Source organism: Geotrypetes seraphini, chromosome 1 (genome assembly GCF_902459505.1).
Source record: "Geotrypetes seraphini chromosome 1, aGeoSer1.1, whole genome shotgun sequence".
In the NCBI taxonomy this organism is placed as follows: domain Eukaryota; kingdom Metazoa; phylum Chordata; class Amphibia; order Gymnophiona; family Dermophiidae; genus Geotrypetes; species Geotrypetes seraphini.
The window spans coordinates 203,816,921-203,838,879 of record NC_047084.1 but is presented as its reverse complement, the minus strand read 5'-3'; the positions used below and the strand labels follow the sequence as shown (position 1 = coordinate 203,838,879).

At 41.0% G+C, this 21,959-nt stretch overlaps 1 protein-coding gene across 1 annotated transcript in view; it reads left to right on the top strand.

Annotated features, from left to right (window-relative positions):
- The window catches only part of VPS37A (VPS37A subunit of ESCRT-I), a 102,834-nt gene that overhangs the window by 25,892 nt on the left and 54,983 nt on the right, over nucleotides 1-21,959 (top strand). Inside the window, exons 5-8 of the mRNA XM_033944304.1 lie at nucleotides 10,514-10,730; nucleotides 10,814-10,884; nucleotides 20,822-20,949; nucleotides 21,029-21,087. Of these exons, the coding sequence (XP_033800195.1) occupies nucleotides 10,514-10,730; nucleotides 10,814-10,884; nucleotides 20,822-20,949; nucleotides 21,029-21,087 (475 nt within the window). The remainder of the gene's footprint in view (nucleotides 1-10,513; nucleotides 10,731-10,813; nucleotides 10,885-20,821; nucleotides 20,950-21,028; nucleotides 21,088-21,959) is intronic.

Sequence of the window (21,959 nt, the reverse complement as noted above, 5' to 3'; positions counted from 1 at the left end):
TCCACCAGGCCATTTTTTTGGTGCTAAAATCGCTGCTGCTGTGGCCATCTTGGATTTCCTGATTTGAATTTAAAAGCCTCCATCTGCTTCAAATTACCTCATTTTTGCTTAAAAACAGATGAGATAGACTCTTCAGGTCAGAATACTTTGGATTCATGCACCGTTTGTGGTAGATGGCAGTCCGAGAAGCATCCATGTTCACATGCTGTGCGGCATGTGAGGAGAGGGCGGGAGTCACTGGCTTAGCCCCCTCTGGTTCCTTGGGGGGGGTATTAGTGCCCAGGCATTTTGAGGAACAGGGAAAAAGTCCAAATTTGACCCGGAGACTGGTACAAGTGTGTCCTCGGCAACTCACAACTGCGTTAAGGTGGAAGAAGCTCAAGGAGGTGCTAAACAGTCTCCGCAGGGGCTGTCTGGACAGCAGGGGCATCATTAACATGATGTTTAAGACCTATATGATTAAACAGGGCCACATAGATCATTCTGAAATTGCAGCAGTGCTCATGATGGGGTGGTTCTCCCACCAAGAGCGCAACTCCACAACAACAGTGCCATGCACAGGTTGGGGATGCTGGATCAGATGATTATGATTCGGATGACAATGGCTCCATTTTCATGCCTTTACTCTCCCAATCTGGGGCCTCTGTGGCAGGTGATACTCTGGCATCCCTAGGAGGTCAAGACCTGGATTTGGGGAATGCTCCATATCTTGGTGAGAATCCTACAGTGTGCCAACAATCTAAACTTTCAGCACTTATGGGGATGATCACTGAATCCTTCCAAGAATTGAAATTAGAGGCTTCTCAGTCCTCTGCCATGCAGTGCTCGCTTATGAGTAGATAGCTCCGAGGCAAAGATCTCTTGCTTTCCCTCAAATCAGGATATTACAAAAATGCTTATAGATCATTGGGAGGTTTCAGAAGGGCCCCTCTGGGTGGCCAAAGCTATGTTAAAGCTATATTTGTAGGATGCCACATTTAACCAGCTTTTTGTTCCCCCAAAGGTGGATTCAGTGGTTAACATAGAACCATGACGGCAGTTGAAGGCCAAATGGTCCATCTAGTCTGCCCATCTGCAGTTATCATTATCTCTTCCTCTCTCTAAGAGATCCCATGTGCCTATCTATGCTGTCTTGAATTCAGACACGGTTTCTGTCTCTACCACCTCCTCCAGGAGACTGTCCCATGCATCTACCACCCTCCTGAATTTATCACTTCTTTATTTCAACCTATGCCCTCTCATTCCAGAGCATCCTTGCAAATGAAAGAGTCTTGACTCATGTGCATTTATGCTACATAGGTTTTTAAACATCTCTATCATATCTCCCCTCTCCTGCCTTTCCTCCAAAGTATATATTTTGAGATCTATAAGGTTCCCAAACACCTTATGATGAAGACCATGCACAATTTTAGTAGCCTTCCTCTGGACCGACTCCATCCTTTTTATATCTTTTTGGAAATGCGGTTTCCAGAATTGTACACAATATTCTAAATGAGGTCTCGCCAAAGTCTTACACAGGGGCATAAATACTTCCTTTTTCCTACTGGCCATGCCTCTTCCTATGCACCCTAGCATGCTTCTAGCTTTCATCATCACCTTTTCAACCTGTTTGGCACTTTAAGATCAACACATACAATCACACCCAAGTCCTGTTCTTCTGTTATGCATGTAAGTTCTTTACCCTCTAAACTGTACCGTTTTTTTGGGTTTTTATAGCCCAAATACATGACCTTGCATTTCGTAGCATTAAATTTTAGCTGCCAAATTTCAGACCATTCTTCAAGCTTCGCTAGATCTTTTTTCATGTTATTCATCATATCTGGGGTGTCTACTCTGTTGCAAATTTTGGTATCTTCCGCAAAGAGGCAAACCTTACCTGATAGTCCTTCAGCAATATTGCTTATAAAAATGTTAAAAAGAACAGGTTCAAGAACAGAACCTAGAGGCCACTGGTACCATCCCTTTCCTTAGAGCGATATCCATTAGCCACTACCCTCTGTCCTCTTCCACTCAACCAGGTCGTGACCCAACCCGTCACTTTGGGGTCCATCTCGAGGGCACTCAGTTTATTTATTAGATATCTGTGTGCAGCATTGTCAAAGGCTTTGCTAAAATCTAAATATGCCACATCTAGTGCATTCCCTTTATCCAATTCTCTGATCACCCAGTCAAAGAAATTGATCAGATTTGTCTCACAAGACCTACCTTTAGTGAATCCATGTTGCCTATGGTCCTGTAATCCACCAGATTCCAGAAATTTTACTATTCTCTGTTTTAAAAGCATTTCCATTAATTTGCTTACCACAGAAGTCAGACTTACCGGCCTGTAATTCCCTATTTCTTCCTTACTTCCACTTTTGTGTAGAGGGACCACATCTGCCCTTCTCCAGTCCTCCGGTACCACTCCTGACTTTAGAGAAGCATTGAAAAGGTCAGTCAGCGGAGCTACCAGAACTTCCTTAAGTTCATTCAGCACTCTTCGATGTACACCCTCCAGCCCCATTGCTTTGTCTACCTTCAATTTAGCTAGCTCTTCTTCTGATATGCAGATACTGGTTAATAAAATGGACTCTTTTTCTTTAAACGTTGAAAAGGTGAAACAGGAATGTTTTGATAAAATTGAATCTGAGACTGTCTCTTTGAAAAACTCTATTGCTACAATTATTAGAGAACAATCTTTAACCTCAAGGAAGATTGAGATGATTGAAAATCATAATCGTCGCCTGATTTTGAGAGTATTGAACTTTCCCAAAATTTCTACTATGCCGCCAATTGAGCTCTTTTTTTTTTTTCCCCCCCCAATTCTTTATTCATTTTTCATCTTATATCAAGTACACAAATATTATTTCAATTGAGCTTATACACATCACTTGAAATTCTTACTATTATCATCTTACATACATAAATTTATTTATTCCACCCCCACCCTTTCCACAGATATTGTAGTCAAAATATCATATAAATATTACATTCATAATTATTAATTAAATCTTTAATACAACTATATACCGTCCCTTCCCCTAATTATAAATATACTTTCAGTGTAAAAAGGCATCTAATCATTACAATAGTTTATCAATGGCCCCCAAATCTTTTTAAAATTATTATTATTCCCTTTAAAAAATTTCTTATAGAAAATTTGAAGTTTCCGGCTGACCAGATACCACCAATAAATAAATTGTTCTATTTGCCTGCCTCAAGGAAAAACTTTAAGACAAATGAATTACCTGCAGTTGGATTACCTGTGTCCGCTAGTTTACCCATTGACACTGATTTACAGAACTTAACGGCAGTTTTGGAAAGCTCGTATTCTGATATTAAAGAGAGAGCTACACTGATTGTTAGTTTTATATTTAAAAAGATCTTAATTCTATAATGAGATTATTTTTCAAAAGCTCTGTTTCACAATTTTCTGGCCAAAAAATTCTTATGTTGTGAATATGTTAGCTTTGGGATTTATGCATCATAGATATTTGTATTATGTTTAGTGATTTACGAGATAGCTGATGGGGAGGGAGGGCGAACAGTCTTTATAACCTTGGTTTATATTCGTCAACCTTTTTTTCCAGCCCCTTTTTGCAAGGAAAAAGGATACCTCAGTTTATATTTGGATCGGTTTATATTCAAGTATACATGGTAAGTTGCGCCACATTCCAGACACAATAGTGGACAAGGATCTCCAGTTTTTAATGACTGGAGTGGAGTTTGTGACTGATGGTCTGTTTAACCTTTTCAGAGTAAGATATCCGCCTACTTCTATTTCTGCCTGCAGGATGCTCTAGATTAGGCAATGGGTGGAGGATTCCTCCTCCAAGGTAACTCTTGAGTAAACTGCTATTCCAGGGAGTTTCTTTCTGGGAAAGGCCTGGATGATATGGCCAAAATCCTTGCTGGATAAAAGTCCTCGGGCTCCAAGGGGGTCTGGTTGGAGTAATTTTCAAACCTTCAAGCGTTACTGCCAGTACTCTGAAGGGCCAGACAAAGATTTGGAGGGGATAGGTGCCCTCAGTCCTCAGGTTCCTGCTCTACCTCAGCCCCAAAGAAACAATTATGACACCAAGCTGTCAGCTGAGCCTCCTCACATACGGGGGAGATTATTGGCCTTATTTGAGGTCATGGGCAGAGAGTAATATAGATTGCTGAGTGCTAGATATAATACAGGGAGGATACAAGCTCGAGTTCTTTTGTCCCCTCCTGGGGGAGGCCAGAAAAAGTGGCTAAAGTCAGAGCAACAGTGCACAGGCTGCTGGCTCTAGAAGCCATAGAGTCCGTAGCAGAGGAAGACTCGGACTCAGGCAGATACTCTGTATATTTCATTGCATCCAAAAGACTGGAGGTCGATCCTAGACTTTAAGGCGGTGAATGTGGCCCTCAAGATGCCATGTTTCTGCATGGAGATGGTGAGATTGGTGATTGCGGCAGTGGCACCGGGGGAGTTCCTTACCTCCCTAGATTTGATGGAAGCCTATTCCCATCTTTCTGGACCACAGGAAGTATTTAAAATTCCATGTGTTGGAGCAAACACTTCCAGTTTGCAGCTTTACCCTTTGGGCTGGCCATGATGCCTTGGACCTTCACCAAGGTGATGGTGGTGGTTGCTCGATGGGCTTATAGGTCCATCTCTACATAGACAATTGGATGATCAGAGCCCTTCCATCCGAGGGCAGACTGAGTTTGCTGAGTGATCCAATTGCTACAGAATCTTGGTTGGGTGTTCAACCTCCGGAATAACCACCTAGAACCTAGAAATAGTAGTAGTAGTAGTAGCAATAGTAGTAGAACCGACCCAGAGCCCGGAATACCTGGGAGTCGGGTTTGAAACAAGAGCAAACAGTGTTTCTCCTAGAAGCCTGCAGGGAAAAGCTTCTTCATCAGGTATGGGAGTTTCAGAGCTTTCTCGTTCAGATGGCCTGGCAGTACTTGCATGTTCTAGAGTTGATGGTTGTGACTATGGACATAGTTTCGTGGGCCAAGGGTGCACTAATACCCACTCCAAGAGGCATTCCTTTCCCAATGGTGTCCACAGAGGGATCCATTGCACCAGCAGCTTCCTTGGATGGCAGAGGCCTGTTGCCGCTTGGTCTGGTGGTTGGATCCTCTCTCTCCAGAGGAATTCCCCTCCGCATTTTGTCATGGATGATTCTAATGATGGATGCAAGCCTTTATGGCTTGGGGGACACATTGCAAGGCTTGTCCAGTTCAGAAACTTTGGTTTTCTGCCCAGAGGAAGTGGTCAGTCAAAAAGCTTGGAACTTTGAGACATCTGCCTGGCTCTCCTGGAGTTAGAGAGCATCTTGCAGAACAAAGCGTTTCATATTTTACCAGATGAAGCAATGGCGGTGGCCTATGTCAATCGCCAAGGAGGCACCTAGAGTGCCCCTCTACACCTGAAAGGCCAGATGCTGTTTTGATGGACAGAGGCCCATCTTCTGGTTCTTTCGATGGCACATGTGGCAGGAGTGAACAATGTGCAAATGGATTTCCTCAGCCAGAAGACCCTGAATCATGGGGAGTGGTCCTTTTTCCTGGGAAGCCTTCACCTGCATAGTGCATCAGTGGGGGCGGCTGACATTCGACCTGATGGCATCTGCTACAAACAAAAAGAAGGACTGATTCTTCAATCGAAGATGCGAGCCAGGAAGCAAAGTTATGGACACCCTGGTTCAACCCTGGCCAGAGGCAGATCTTTTTTATGCCTTTCCTCCCTGGCTAATGATAGGCTGTCTTATGCGCAGGATCATGGTGCACCAGTGAAAAGTGATTCTAGTGGCACCAGACTGGCCAAGACGTCCGTGGTATGCAGTCCTGGTTCGTCAGTAGCAGAATCAGTCTCAAACTTCCCTGTCATCCCCAGCTACTTGTGCAGGGCCCGGTTGTCCTTCAGGATCCAGAACACTTTGGTCTTATGGCATGTCTCTTTGAATGTGCAGCACTAGCATACAAAGGCTACTAGGATGGAATGGTTTTCACCATTCTGAGGTGTAGCATAAGGTTGACTGTTGCAGTGTACAGAAAAGCCTGGAAGTGTTTCCAGACTTGGAGCGCTAAGAGGAGGGAAGATCCGAGCTCAGCTTCGATATTGGTGATACTCACCTTTCTCCAGGAAGGTCTGGAAAAGGGCTTAGTGGTTTACTCCCTGAGTTCAGATAGCTCTCCTGCTTTGAGCCCAGAATCAATAAACACACCCTTGCTACTTATTCTGATGTAGCCATATTTCTGAAGGATGTGTTATGTGATTTAAAAAAAAAAAAAAAAAAAACACCCCTGCAGAAGTTGCTTTTGGATTTAAATAAAACACTGTTAAATGACATCATTTGTGTCTTGTCTTCCTTTGATGTGACAACATCAATTTTGTCTGATGATAATTAGACTCCTACCTTCTACAACATACTTCCATCACGTGTTCAGGCATCTTACTGTTACTGCAACAGATTCATCCATTGTCACTGGCAAGGAGCATTTCTAATATTTAATAGACTCTTATTTCTCTGTTAATTCACTACACAGTGTTGATTCTGTTTTACACCCATGTCTGAAACATAATCCAGTTATCTTCCCAGGTGATATCCCAGGCAACCGAATCTTTGGAAAGGTTATGCCAAAACCAGATCGACATGGAAGGTGCTATATTTGTGATTTATTAACAGTTGGTATAGAACATTGTCCCTTTTTATACTTTAATAAGATTTAAATTTAAAATCATAAGTGTTCGAGAGTTGTGCAGATGAGGACAAAGCCTGCAGGGATAGGATGGGGGACAAACTGTCCTTGTGTCATTCTCTAGGTGGAGGTCTTTAGAAAGGTGCATGGAAAACTTCTGCTATGGAGGGGGTGGTATTTCATGACTAGGGAGAGATGCCAGCCTTTATAATGGGTCTTTATTCAAATGTAATAGGGGCTGGATTCATTCTAGTCCCCCTCTATTCACTGTTTATCTTCAAGGACGCCTCAGACCCACCACTCCACCGCTGTAATAGTTTGTAACTGCGGGAAGAATTATGTGGTGCTTCATCATTGGCTGCCCATTTAGATATCACTTTTTGATTTTAATAATATTATATTGAATAGTTGATTCTAATGTTATAAATATACGTAAATATCATAAATATATATAAATATAAAGTGCATGTAGTACTTATCTTGGTCTCAGCCAAACCTGGGAGTCAGACCCGACATGTTTCGCACCGCAAAAGTGCTGTATCAAGGGTCTCCCAAGGTCGCCGCTGTCATCCGACTCCAAATGTAATGTGAAAAAGCCTTTATAATGGGGGATACTGCACAAGAAAATTTCAAATAATGCCCCCCGCCCTTTTTTTTTTTTTTTACTAAGCCGCGGTAGAGATTATTACCATGACCTGGAGTACTAAATGCTCAGACGTTGCTCTGACACTCGACTTCCTATGAACATCAAAGCATTTAGCGCCTTGGTCCGCTTTAGAAACCTCTACCACATCTTAGTAAGAGGGCCAGAGTATGCTGAATTTTCAGTCTGTTCTATGCAGAGTTCCTGCTGGAGTATACTATAGAGCACAGTTCTTCAACCGCTGGTCCGCGGACCGGTGCCGGTCCGCAGAAAATTCCTGCCAGTCCTCGCAGGACTGGCGAGATCAACTTCTTCAATTTCCTGCCGGTCTGCACAGGACCGGCAAGATCGAGGAACGCAGGGCCGGAGAGATAATGGGGAGCCTCAGACTGTGCTTTCTTCCCTCCCAGCGGCTCTCCTTACAAGCGCAGTGATTCAGGAAGGAAGCCTTGGAGCTTTTGCTGAGTCGGGCCGCCTCTGATGATGCAATTTCCGCTTTCCTCAGAGGCGTTGCGACCCAACAAAGGACCCGAGGCTGCCTTACTGAATTGCAGCGCTGGCAAGTAAAGAGAGTTGCTAGGAGGGGAGAAAGCTGCTGGCATGGTGAAAAAAAAAAAAAAGGGACAGCTGCTACTGGACCTGGAGAGGGAGAAGGAGAGATGCTGCTGGGAGGGGGGAGGGAAAGGAGTCTGGGAAGCTGCTGGGTAAGGGGGGAAAAAGGGACAGCTGCTACTGGACCTGGAGAGGGAGAAGGAGAGATGCTGCTGGGAGGGGAGGAGGGAAAGAAGTCTGGGAAGCTGCTGGGCAAGGGGGGGAAAGGGACAGCTGCTACTGGACCTGGAGGGAGGGAGAAGGAGAGATGCTGCTGGGAGGGGAGGAGGGAAAGGAAAAGGAAGAGAGTTACTGCTGGACAGGGGGAGGAGGGAAGGGAGAAGAAAAAAGGAAGGAAACAGCTTGCAGGGAGATTAGAGAAAGGGAAGGGGAGAGATAGGAATGAGATGGGAAGGGGGGTCAGCAGAGAAATTGAGAGGGACAAAGATGCTAGATCTGGTGTAGGAGAGATAAAAATGAAGAGAGCAGTGAAGCTGGAGTGAATTGTGTAAAAAGGAGAGAGGGGCATAGGCTGGATGGAAAGGGGAGAGGGGCATAGAAAGAAGACAAATACCATATGGAAGGGGGAGAGGTCAGACAATAGATGGAAGGGGCACATGCTGGATTGAAGAGACAGAGAGGGCAGACGCTGGAAGGAAGAGAGTGAAAAGAAGATGAAAGCAGAAACCAGAGACAACAAAAGGTAGAAACAAATAATTTTATTTCTATTTTGTGATTAGAATATATCAGGTTTGAAATATATATCCTGCTAGAGACATAACTGGGGACTGCAGTATTCTGTTAGCATGATATTTCTATGAACTTGGCTTGTTCAGTTTTCTTGATAGTAGAGGGGATATATGTGAAGGGGAGGGTCGATAGGGGTTTTGTTGGTCCGTGCTCTGTATATTTGTATTTATAAAATCACAATTGTTCAGAATATTGTTTCTTTTTATGCTTTAATAAAATACGTTCAATATAAAATCATAATTGCAGCTTGTGCAGATGGGATCAGATGGTTTGCGGGGACTGAGCTCGCAGAGCTGGAGCGTAATTGGGGTTTTTAAATTTTAGTCCTATTAGTTTGCCGGTCCACAAAATAATTATTTTATTTCTGCCGGTCCACGGGTGTAAAAAGGTTGAAGAACACTGCTATAGAGACCTACTGTAGAAAAGCAGACTGCTAAGTGATGGTCTGCTCCAAGAAGTTTATTTCTGTTATGAGTTAAAAGGATTTTCTAGCAAAAAAAAAGGCATACTGAAATTTTCTATAAATGTTTGCATATAGGATTTTTTAATGTAGTATTTTTAGCTTGAGTTAAAGAAGAGATTATAGTGGTAGAACTTTTTCATTTAACACTTGTACTGTTGTAAATTGGATGCTATTGCAGCTGGGAGGAGATGGCATGAGATAGTGGGGGTGCACTTTGCAGGTCTCACCTTACTAAGAAAAATATCTCTTAGAGCAGAATGTATCTCTTGACATGTCTAAGTTGAGTTCATGATACCATCTTACGCTCCTTGGCATGTCATCTTTACAAACTTCTAACATCAGATCCTATTGTCTGACTGGAATTTACTTTATTTTATATATTTTACTTTTTAACTCTAATTTTAAATTTAATTTACTCACTGAATACTTGTTGGGATATACATATCTTGTCTCTATCTTTATCTTTCATATCTGAATATGTTTAATGGATTTCTTTTCAGTATTCGATTGTTATATTGTAAACCACTTACGTCCAGCAGTGATTTTGGTGGTGGACTTCAATATCAACTGTAATCTACTGTCTTGCTTGGACTGCTTTGGGTCTTTGAGGTTTTGATTTACTTTAGTGTTATTCTTTTTATTTTTATTATTTGAATTATTATTTCTTTACTATTTACTATTTGTTTTCTCAGGTACTTAGCTAGATTATGAGCCTTCGGGACAGTTAGGGAACTTCCAAGTACCTAATTTTTATTTTTATTTTATTGCAACCTTTTCTGAGCTTCTGGGGAGGATGGGCTATAAAAATGAACAAATAAATAGTGTTGAAAATCTTTTGGAAATTTTCTATTTTGAAACATGTTTGGTATAATTTAGTACCTTATGGCAGTTTTTCATGTTGGCTAGATTTAAATTATGATTTTTATTTTTTTACATTTGTTTTTTGGGATGAAGGGCTTTCTTCTGTTAATTTGGGCTTTTAGCTCAGTATGATCCAGTATGTCTCCTTGGTTAGAAAACTTCTGGTGTAGTATCTGTCATTTTAGTGATAGTCCAGGGCCAAGAGCTATAGATTTTGGATACCTCCCAAAACACAACAAGCGTATACCTTAAGTCTGGTTACAAGTTGTTACTATTGTGCAATGAATTAGACCCCCCTTGGACAATAAATGCTGCCTCAATGAAGTGGTGCTTTCATAAGATCTGTGAGAGAGTATGACTGACTAGTTCTGATGCAGTTGATATCTAAACAAGTGGCCAGTAACACAGTTTTTCTCTCCTGACTAAATGTTGATAGCCCTTGTAAAAAATTTTGTTCAATCTTTAGATATGATTCTTGAAAACAAGGCAAATAAAATAGTTACTTAAAATTCATGTAGTGTGTCATTTTTACTTTTTTTTTCCAGTCTTTACGGTACCCCAGGTGGAAGACCCCCTTACATTTCTCAGGGCTTTCCATTTCTTCCTTCCTATCCATCACAAGAAACAAACAGGTCTGTGCCTGTGACTGAAACAGTTCCTCCTCCTGCTCAAAATTTCCCAGCTGCCAAACCTGCTGCTCCATCATATGGTCTCATCACAGACCTGCCATTACCTGTCCCAGTGACAGAATCACATTCACAGGTCAGTGCTTATATTTCTTAAGCTTCTGACTTGCATTTCTTCTCCGAGATGTTATAACATTTGTGTTTTTAATTTCTCTTCAGATGGGTCTAAATGGGTTTAGTTACAAAATGCCTGATGTTCCTGAGGTTTTTCCAGAGCTCTCAGAATTAAGGTAATCTCCCAATTCCACCTGGATGTCATGTCAGGAGATTGAGGTTTCCTAGCACAGCTCTTAGTCGCCTCTCATTGCATGGTATCTTTTTAAAAAGGAACTACTATGCAAGAAGGGTACTGTAAATCAACCCTGTAATCATTTACTAAAAGAGGCTGGAAATTGGAAAGTCTGTGGTTTAAAGCTGTCTTTTCTTCTTGTAATAGTATATTTTAGTGTGCATTGGATTTGTGATACCACTAAAGGAACTGCACACATTCAGTAACATAGATCCTGGTTCCATTTATCACAGTGTTATATTAAAGGGGCTATACTTCTTTTTAATCATTATCCTTTACTGGCAAGAATTTTTTATGGAGGGGGGATATTCCCAAAAGGGGGAAGACATGCTTCTCATATACAAGCAGGATTGTATGGGTAATATTAATCAGAGCTCAGAAGGAATTATGACTGAAGCATCGAGAGTTCATCTATGATGTACAGATCATGACTGGAACTTTACATGGAGACAACCTCAGTGTCATTTTATTTTACAGCGCTCATAGTTAAAGTTCTGTGACTGGAAAAACTGAGTGTTTTCTGTTGGTCGCCTTTTCTTCCCATCCCTTATGCTTCTTACATAGTAACATAGTAAATGACGGCAGATAAAGACTTGAACAGTCCATCCAGTTTACTCAACATTCATGCTCATTATCAATTCATGTTTAAATTGTCTTTCTTTGGCATTTCTGGTACATAGACCATAGAAGTTCCTTGGCACTGTCCCTAGGTTCTAACTGTTGGAGTTGCTGTCGAAGCCCACTCTAGCCATAAAAATCTGCCCAGCACTGTCCTAATATTCCATACTAGTGTTAAAGCCCGTTACATTAACGGGTGCTAGAAAGCAGTCCCCTTTCCATCTCCACCTCCAGTTCCTCCCTGACTGTCTCTTCGTGGCCCCCTTCTGTCTCCCCTCCTCCAAGCAAAGCTGTCTGCCTCCCAGCACATCCCTCTCCCCAAAGCAGCCTCCTTTCCTCTCCCCCTCCAGTTCTTCCCTGACTCTCTCTCTGTGGCCCCCCCTTCTGCCTTCCCCTCCAAGCAAAGCTGTCTACCTCCCAGCACAGCCCTCCCCCAAAACAGCCCCCTTTCCCTCTCCCCTTCCAGTTCCTCCCTGACTGTCTCTCCGTGGCCCCCTTTCTGTCTCCCCTCCCCCAAGAAAAGCTGTCTGCCTCCCAGCACACCCCTCCCCCACAGCAGGCCCCTTTCCCTCTCCTCCTCCAGTTCCTCCCTGACTGTCTCTCTGTGGCCCCCCTTCTGTCTCCCCCCCCCAAGCAAAGCTGTCTGCCTCTCAGCACATCCCTACCTCAAAGCAGCCTCCTTTCCCTCTCCTCCTCCCCCTCCTTTGAGAATTTTTACCTGCATGGGACACCTGCAGCACCTGCACCATACTCTCCAGCCGTTCCTCTGAGCGAAACTCCCACCACCACTTAAACTCCTTCATGCGCCACCCGCCTACACGCTGTTGAGGCTGCCGCGCACCGTCCCTGCGGTCTGGCCGGCTCCATTAGTCCCTTGCCGCCCCCTTCCCTTCCCGCAGTCCCGACAAACGTGCAGACTCCAGCAGTGGCCGCAGCACTCTAAACATGCTGATTCGCGGCTTTCCACTGCCCTGATTTGCTCTGCCGTGTCGGGCAGAGCAAATCAGGGCAGTAGAAGGCTGCGAAGCAGCGTGTTTAGAGTGCTGCGGCCACTGCTGGAGTCTGCACGTTTGTCGGGACCGCGGCAAGGGAAGAGGGGCGGCGGCAAGGGACTAAGGGAGCCGGCCAGACCGCGGGAAGGGATGGTTTGATGGGAGGGTCAGACCGCAGTGGGAGGGTCGGATGGGAGGCTGAATGGGGGTTCGGGTGTGCTGGGGAGGAGGGGTGAAGACGACGCCGACGAAGACGAATTGTCTTACATGGAGGGGTAAAAAACCCTAAGCACACATGCACACTCCTGCGGCCACAGACCTACAGATCATGGAAGCATGCAGTTAAGAGTGCGCATGCGCAGCTAGGGTTTTATTATATAGGATTACTGGAGTTTCTGGTGAAGCCTTCTCCAGCCTATCCTAAACCAAACTGCTTTATACGGGACACAGACCCTACAAGTCTGCCTAGTACCAGACTTAGTTCTTCAACGGCAGAGTTACCATCTAAGCACAGCTCAACACATGCAACTATTTAAATTTTGTATTTTAATACCATTCATTTTCTCATTAGAAATCCTCTATGTTCATCTCATGCCTTTTTGAATTCCATCGCAGTTTCAGGCATCAACCACCCTCTCTGTGAAAAGGAAATTTCCTGACATTATTCCTCAGTCTTACCACCCTACAACCTTAGTTCTTGTCTAGTTTTACCATTTTCTTTCTCTGGAAAAGATTTGTTTTTATATTAGTGCCTTTCAAGTATTTAAATATCTGTATTGTATCTCCCGTGTCCCTTCTCTCCTCTAGAGGTATAAATATTTAGGTCTTCGAGTCTCTTCTTTTTGGCCCAAGCCCCATACATTTTTGTTGCCTACTTCTGTATTTCTTCAAGTCTTTTTACATCCTTAGCAAGGTATGACCTCCAAAACTGAACACAGTATTCCAAGTTGGGCCTCACTAGTGACTTGACAAGGGGCATTAACATCACCTTTTCTCTGACTACAGCCGACCACCTTGTAACACTGTTTCATTGCCTTCACATGCCTCCACACCCTCTCCCCTGTCTGTACATATCAGCCTCTCACCTCCTAGCACATACGTCTCTCTTGGACGAGCTCGGCCTTCCAACAGCTCTTGCGGCTTGAACACGCCAAATTTTGAACAACCTCCCGATCTTCAGGGCAGCTCCACTGCTGTTTCTGGAGCTGCCCCAGCCAGACATCCTGTAGCTGACTGCACGGGTAGGAGTTGGGCAGGCATGGGAGACGAGCTCCGCTTCTCAACAGCCTTTGGCTTGTGCCTAGCGGTGCGTCGCCTAAGGCACAAGCCAAAGGTGCGCGCCTTTGCACAGCGATGGAGCGTAGAGAATGGACAACAACGCAGACAGACGACACAGCAAAACAGACAGGCTTTGACACAAAGATTCAAACAGCCCCATACAAACCTCAACTAACTGCAACCAAGCTACACCTCTCAGAACAATCAGACAAACACACAGCGAAAAACAAACCAATAAATCACAGCTAAAACTCCAGCTCGCAAAATGAAACACTCCTTCACTCTGCTCCTGATTCTATATCTATCCACCCTCACAGCATTGAATAACATATCTCCCAGACACAGCTTCAACACCTCACAGAATCCTAAGAGACAATGGCCCAAATCACAAGAAACCCTAACATAACAAACGGAAGACTGTGGCAAGAACGGACATATCATTCCCATACTCTGGAACACGAAAAACAACAAACATAGACAAAGCAAACAACTGCCCCTATGACCACTCAATAACACCACTCGTGTATTCAGGAACAAGAGAAACAACAAACACAGTCAAAGCAAACCACCACCCCATAAACCAAGCAACAATCTTATACCTATTAAGTTAACCTCAAAACCCCAAAATAACGAAACCGACTCCCCTATTCCCTGCATGTACGTGAATGCAAGATCAGTAGTCAATAAGCTATTCATCTTAAATGATTTTGATCATAACTAAAGATATAGCCCTAGCTTTTATCACAGAAACATGGCTAAAAGACCAAGGAAGCCCTGAACTTCCTCACCTTTGCCTGCAAGGATACAATTTACTCCAACTCCCGAGAACACACAAACGGGGAGGCAGCCTAGCCATAATCTACAAAAACTCCTGTTTCATCTCTGAGACAGACTTAGGCTCACACCCGGATCTGGAATATATTGCTTGCAAACTGGAAGATAAGATCAATCCAACACACAACAATGTAGAAATCCTTCTACTCTATAGACCTCCCAACTCCCAGTCCAGCTCCATCACCAAAATAATGTGAATAATCACAAACCTAACATGCCAACATGACAAAATAATCATCTTGGGAGACATCAATCTCTCCCTTGAATCCACAAAGATGCCATCAAACTCAAAACCCTAATCGAAGATTGCCAGATCACAACAGTCCTCTCTGGTCTTATGCATGAGAAAGGTCACACTCTTGATCTGCTTGCATCCTCCTCCTCCATAAATCTCACCAGCAACATCAGCTGGTCCCCGGTCTCTTGGTCGGACCATTACCTCCTGAACTTCTGCCTCAACCTCAAAGACACAGACAAGAACAGCAAAGCCACCAAAGTTACAAGACTAGTGCGCAGAAAGACGAGACTGGACCACTTCTGGAAATCAGTGTCTGAATCACTCTCCTCCCCCTCGAGCAACACAACATTAATGTTAACCAGCTGGAATGAAACCATAAATGACACACTTGACACTATAACTCCCCTCCATCCGTGCAAAACAAAAACATATCTAACCTCACCCTGGTTTGCGGACTCGCTAAGAACAGACAAACAACAATGCAGACGGTTGGAGAGGAAATGGAAGAAGAGTAAAACCCGGAGCACAGAGCACAATGGCGTGCAGCTATTAACAAATACAAGTTTAACACAACAGAGGCCAAGAAAAATTATTATGTCAACAAACTAGGAAACGAAGCCACCAGCAACAAAGGACTGTTCCATCTGGTACGACAGCTAACTGCTTTACCGAACCAAGAATCACCCGACCATGCCAACAAACTATCCGCACAAGACTTGGCAGACTTCTTCCTCAACAAAATCAAGTCAGTCCAAACAGAAGTCACAAAATCTAACATTCCTAACACCCACCAACTTAATACCCCTGAGCTCCACACTGAACCTATTATAACAGATCAGATATGGACCTCCTTCACCTGTCTTTCCATTAATGATACCAAAAAACTAGTGTCTAAACTTTCCACGTGCAACTATTCTGCTTACCTCCTATCAGCCGCTGCCCCCCCCCAAAAAAAAAAAATCATAGCTTGTCTTACCAATCTCCATTATTGTTAATGTCTTGTTACCTGTGTCTTGTGCTAGGTATAAGGTCATGGGGTATGGCACTTGCTAAAAAATGTTTTCTCAAAAGTGTTAAGATTCAGAAAGAGCATATGGACAATCCTGCCCCCTATCAATGAATTTTGATCCACCTTCATCAGCATTGGAGACATTGACCTCAAAGAGCTTACACTGGATTCCTGGTGATGTATCTATATAAGGGAAACACTGATCTTCCTTGAGGATGAACACTATTGGAGACCATGGGAATAGAAATTATCTTTGAAGGATTCTGCTATCTGTATCTAGGGACACCATTGTTGGACCTTAGTTGAGCAATAGAAAGTAACAGCATTAGAGCAGGGAGATATAAGAGTGCGACGCAGTGGTTAAAGCTACAGCCTCAGCAACCTGAGGTTGTGGCTTCAAACACACCTTGTTCCTTGTGACCCTGGGCAAGTCAGTTAATCCCCCCATTGCCTCAGGTACATTAGATAGATTGTAAGCCCACTGGGACAGACAGGGAAAAATGCTTGAGTACCTGAATAAATTCATGTAAACCTTTCTGAGCTCCCCTGGGAGAATGGTATAAAAAAATTGAATGAATAAATAAATAAATAAGTATTGAGGCTATATCCTCCTATGCATCCCAATACAGAAGGTTACTCATCCTCTAAGGTAGCTGGGCAATTGTCACAGCTTCCAGAGGTCCAAGTTACTATCCTTAATATCCTTCAAGTGATCCAAGAGGGTGACTGGTATTTAAAGCTTTGAAGAAGGATCCAATAACTACTGTCTAACAAGATGGATTTTAGGGCTCTCTTCTTTCTTGGTTTTCTTATCTCTCCCATCACGCTTCTAGTATATGCAGTGGTGGATTCTACTCCACTGTTATTCTACTATCAGGTGAGGTACCCTAACACTCTGTCCTGGGACCTCTTCTTTTCTCCATCTATATTCATTCCCTCAGTGCCTTGATCTCCTCCCATGGTTATCAGTATTACCTCTGTGCTGACATAGCTGGTTTTAAAAAAGGTTTGGAGATTTGATAATGCTTTGCTTGCAGACATGAACTTTATAGAAGATATTAAAGTAAAAATGGATGAATTTTTTCAAATTAATAATTCAGACAACATAAATATTGAAATTTTATGGGATGCTTATAAAGCAACAATGAGAGGAAATATTATATCATATTCCGCATATAAGAAAAAACAACTTAAAAAACAATTTATAGAATTGGAGCAAGAAATTAAATTACTAGAACATAAATTAATTATAAAATGGGAACATGATACATTACAGAAATTATTAAAAACAAAAGTTAAATATAATGAGATTTCTTCTCAATTTGTAAGAAAAGATATGTTCTATAGACAAGTACAGTATTATGGAAATTCAAATAAGGCTGGAAGATTGTTAGCAAATTTTATTAAAGCAAAAAAAAGAAAAACTAAAATAATTGCAATTAAAGATAAGCAGGGCAATACACACACCAACATTGAAGAAATTATAAAACAATTTCTTGATTTTTATAAGGATTTATATACTTCTAATACTTATGAAAATAAAGAACAAGATGGTTTAGAGTTTTTAAATTCATTTATTGGACCAAATGTTCCGGATCATATAAAAAGAAGCTTAGAAGAACATATATCTTTAAAAGAAATAGAATCAGCATTGAAGGCTCTTAGAGTTGGATCCGCTCCAGGTGGAGATGGATATACTGTTGAATATTATAAAACATTTCAAAATACTTTATTACCTTATCTATTAAATTTATACCAATATCAAATGAATAATGGAAATATATCAGGAACTATGGCTGATTCTGTTATAATTGTCTTGCCAAAACCAAACAGGGATCCGACATTGATAACAAACTATAGGCCTATATCTTTGATGAATGTAGATGCTAAATTAATTGCTAAAGTGCTAGCTATAAGGCTAGCAAAAGCTCTTCCTTTTATCATTGATGTACATCAAACAGGATTTGTTGCTAAAAGACACTCTTCACATAACACTAGATTAGCATTTCATTCTTTAAATTTAGCAAAAAATTTGAATGATCCAGCTTTTCTAATATCATTAGATGCAGAAAAAGCATTTGATAGAGTAGAATGGAAGTTTATGTATCAAGCTCTAGAATGGTTTGGTGTAGGACCTGGTTTTATTAAAATGATTCAAACATTATATAGCTCCCCTGGAGCAAGATTAAATATAAACAATAACTTATCTGATAAATTTAACTTGCTAAGGGGAGTTAGACAAGGTTGTCCTTTATCTCCCTTACTTTTTGATATCGTTCTGGAACCCTTAATAATTGCAATAAATCAAACTAAGGGAATAAAGGGAATCACATTTTCTAATTGGGAATTTAAATTATCTGCGTATGCAGATGATATTTTATTATATTTAAGAGAACCAGAAGACACCATTCCAGATCTACTTAACTTAATAGAAAAGTTTGGAAAGTTTTCTGGATATAAAATCAATTGGGAAAAATCTGAAGTTCTTCCAATTAATATCCATTGTACCAAAGGATTATTTGATTCATATTCATTTAAATGGAAAGAGGAAGGACTAAAATATTTAGGTATTCTTATAAAAAATACAATTGATGACACAGTAAAAGAGAATGAAAAACTTTTATTAAAGAAAATAACAGAAATGTGCGAGCAATGGAATCCTTTACATCTTTCTTGGTGGGGAAGAGTTCAAACAATTAAAATGATGATTTTACCTGTGGTTTGTTATCAAATGAGTATGATCCCAATATTTTTTCAGGGGTCATTTTATAAAAAGTTAAACAGTATACTAACAAAATTTGTTTGGTTTGGGAAAAGACCCAGAATCGCTTTAGCATCATTACAAAAAACAATTAAGGAGGGAGGGGTAAATTTTCCAAATTTCTATAGGTACCATCAAGCCTATATTTTAAGACAGGGTATGTATTGGATCCTCCCAGATCTCATGGAAAATGTACCTGATTGGTTATATTTAGAATGGCGCCTCATGTTCCCTTTACATCCAGAACATTTCATTAGTATAACAATGCCCAGGAGTTATAAAGATCATAGAATTCTAATAGATACATGGAAAACATTAAGATTTATAAGCAATTTATCAACAAATCCATTGGCTAAATCTTTAAATCAATCTATTTGGGTAAACTCCAGGATCAAAATTGGTGGATTTAAAATAGTATGGAAACAATGGATAATAGCAGGTATACGTACTTTAAAAGATGTAATAATAAATGGATCACTGCTTAGTTTTTCACAATTGCAACAAAAATTTGGATTAGAAAAAACACAATATTTTAAATGGATGCAATTGAAGCAGGCTATTCAGGAAGGGTTCCCTGAATGGAAGAATCTTAATAATCAATATAGTTTGCCAATCCTTTGTTTTCAAGCAGATTTTCTAGGATACCAAGCTGCAAAATGGTATAAGATTATATATGAATTTTCAAACAAAAAAAAGAGAACAGGACTTAGGGACATTTGGAGTATTGAGATAGGACAGACAATTTCTGCATCTCAATGGCAAAAATTTTGGTCCTGGAGAATACATACTACAAGGTCAGCATCTATGAGTCAAACATGGATGTTTTTATTACATAGAGTTTTATGGACCCCTACAAGATTACAAAAATTAGATAGTAGTAGATCTAATAGATGCTGGCATTGTAAGATAGAAGTGGGGACATTAGATCATTTATTATTCTTTTGTCCCTGTATTAATTCCTTTTGGAAATTAATTTGGCCCCAAATTAATAAATTATTAGAAAATCATGTTGGACTATCATATGATACAATATTATTTGGAACAACAATGAGAACACAGAGTCCGATATCAGCTAACAATAATAAACTTTTATTAATTCTAACAGGGGTCGCCATTCAGCAAATTACTCAGAATTGGAAAGATTACACTAAATTAAATTACACTTTCTGGTGGAATTCAATTTGTCATATATATAAAATGGAAAAAGTAATGGCATTACAACAAGGTTATATTAAAAAATTTAATAAAATATGGGGACCATTGACAAATTATTCTACTGATCAGATATCATAACACATGTATAGAACATATAGAGGGGGTAGGGAAGGGAAAAATATTGTAATAATAATATGATATAAAATTTTGATAAAGGGTTTCTTTAATTTACAATGTAAGAACATTTATTGATAATTTCAAGTGTTTCTTCATAATTGAATGTAATACATGTATTTCACTTGATGTAAGAATTTAAAAAGAATAAAAATTATTTACAAAAAAAAAAAAAGGTTTGGTCAAGGCAGTGCACAATCTGCAACTTAAAATAATGGAAAGAAGCACAAATCTTGATAGGCTAGAACCAACCATACTAGGACACATGCATACAAACATAATATGCAAACCCAAAAGGGAATTAATACAGAGATTTCAGGAAGCACAATAGTCAGACCCCGAGAGGCCCCTCCATCAGTCCCTAAAAGCTTGCTCAAATAACCCATGTTTTAACTGCGATTCTGAACTTTTTCAAGGAAGACTCACTATGGATTGCCAAAAGTAATGAGTTCCATAATGCTGGAGCTATGAAATAGAAAGTAGTATATTGTGTGGACTCCCAAGTGTGCATATCGGGGTGATAGCAAAACCTATCCAGTGATCGTTGATAGACCGAAGTATATGGAGAGGAGTATATGGGATAGTTAGGCAATGGAGATATTCTGGTAAACCATAACGAAAAGCTTTGAATGCCAGAAGAAAGATTTTAAATTAACAGAGATGACTAAATTTTATCTTACTATGGGAGCTTATAGGTATTAGATCTTATGATTACATATTCCAGATCAGTAAAGTGAAAATAAAATAATACATCTCTTTGAATTTTGAATTTTTGTTTATTATTTATTATAATTTGACTTTTGTTTGTATTTAATGTAGTGTATCACAGCTCTCAGATATGAATGACCAAGAAGACGTATTACTGAAACAGTTTGTGAATCTGCCTCAGCTGAAGCAGGTCATCGCTGACAAGGACAGTCTAGTACAAAGCATTGAAGAGCTAGCAAGTAAGACTTTCCTTTAATTTTCATTATATTTCTTTGGCAGGAGGCATTCTTCTGTTGAACACATTGGTTCATTTTTCAGAAAAAAACCTACAGTTGGAACCTGTCTTGGAGACAAAGCGGCAGGCTGTCCTGGACAAAGTAAGAACACTACTGCTACTACTTATCATTTCATTAGTGCTGCTAGACATACGCAGTGCTGTATATTAAAACACACAAGAGACAGTCCTTTCTCAGTAGAGCTTACAATCTAATCAGACAAACAGGACAAGTAGGGGGTTTAGGGAGTTTCTCAGGCATGCATGCTTTACAAGTGAGTGGGGATTAGGAGTTAAAAGCAACTTCAGAAAAAGTGAGCTTTTAGCCTGGATTTGAATACTGCCAGGGACGAAGCATTTGGTGCAGCAAGAAAAAAGGAACATAGTCTAGAGTTGGCAGTAGAGGAGAAGGATACAGAAAAGAGAAACTTGCCAGATGAAGGGAGTTCCTGAGGAAGAATATAGGGAGATATATGAGAGGAGAGATATTGAGGAGCTGCTGAGTCAATAAGAGGAGTTTGAACTGTATGCGGAAATGGATAGGAAGTCAATGAAGTGACTTGCGAGTGGTAATGTGAGCATAATGACACTGGTGGAATATAAGTCGTGCAGCAGAATTTTTAACGGATTAAAGGGAAGAGAGACAGTTTAGTGGAAGACTTGCGAGAAGCAAGTTGCAGTAGTCTAGGTGAGAGGTGATAGAGTATGTATAAGGGTTTTGGTAGTGTGCTCAAGAGAGAAAGGGTCGGATTTTAGTAATGAGATAGAGCAGTGTCTCGCAAACATTTTTGAGCCAGGACACACTAAATCTATTGTCCTCTGCTCGAGACACCTGGAAGTGTGCAGGCGTTGGCGTTTTATGCACGCATGACGACATCGGCGCATGCATAAAGGCCATTCAAACGGGCCTTGTGCTGAGAGAAAGGCCAGCAGAGAGAAGGAGAGAAGAGCCAGCGAGAAGAAAGAAGAGCTGGA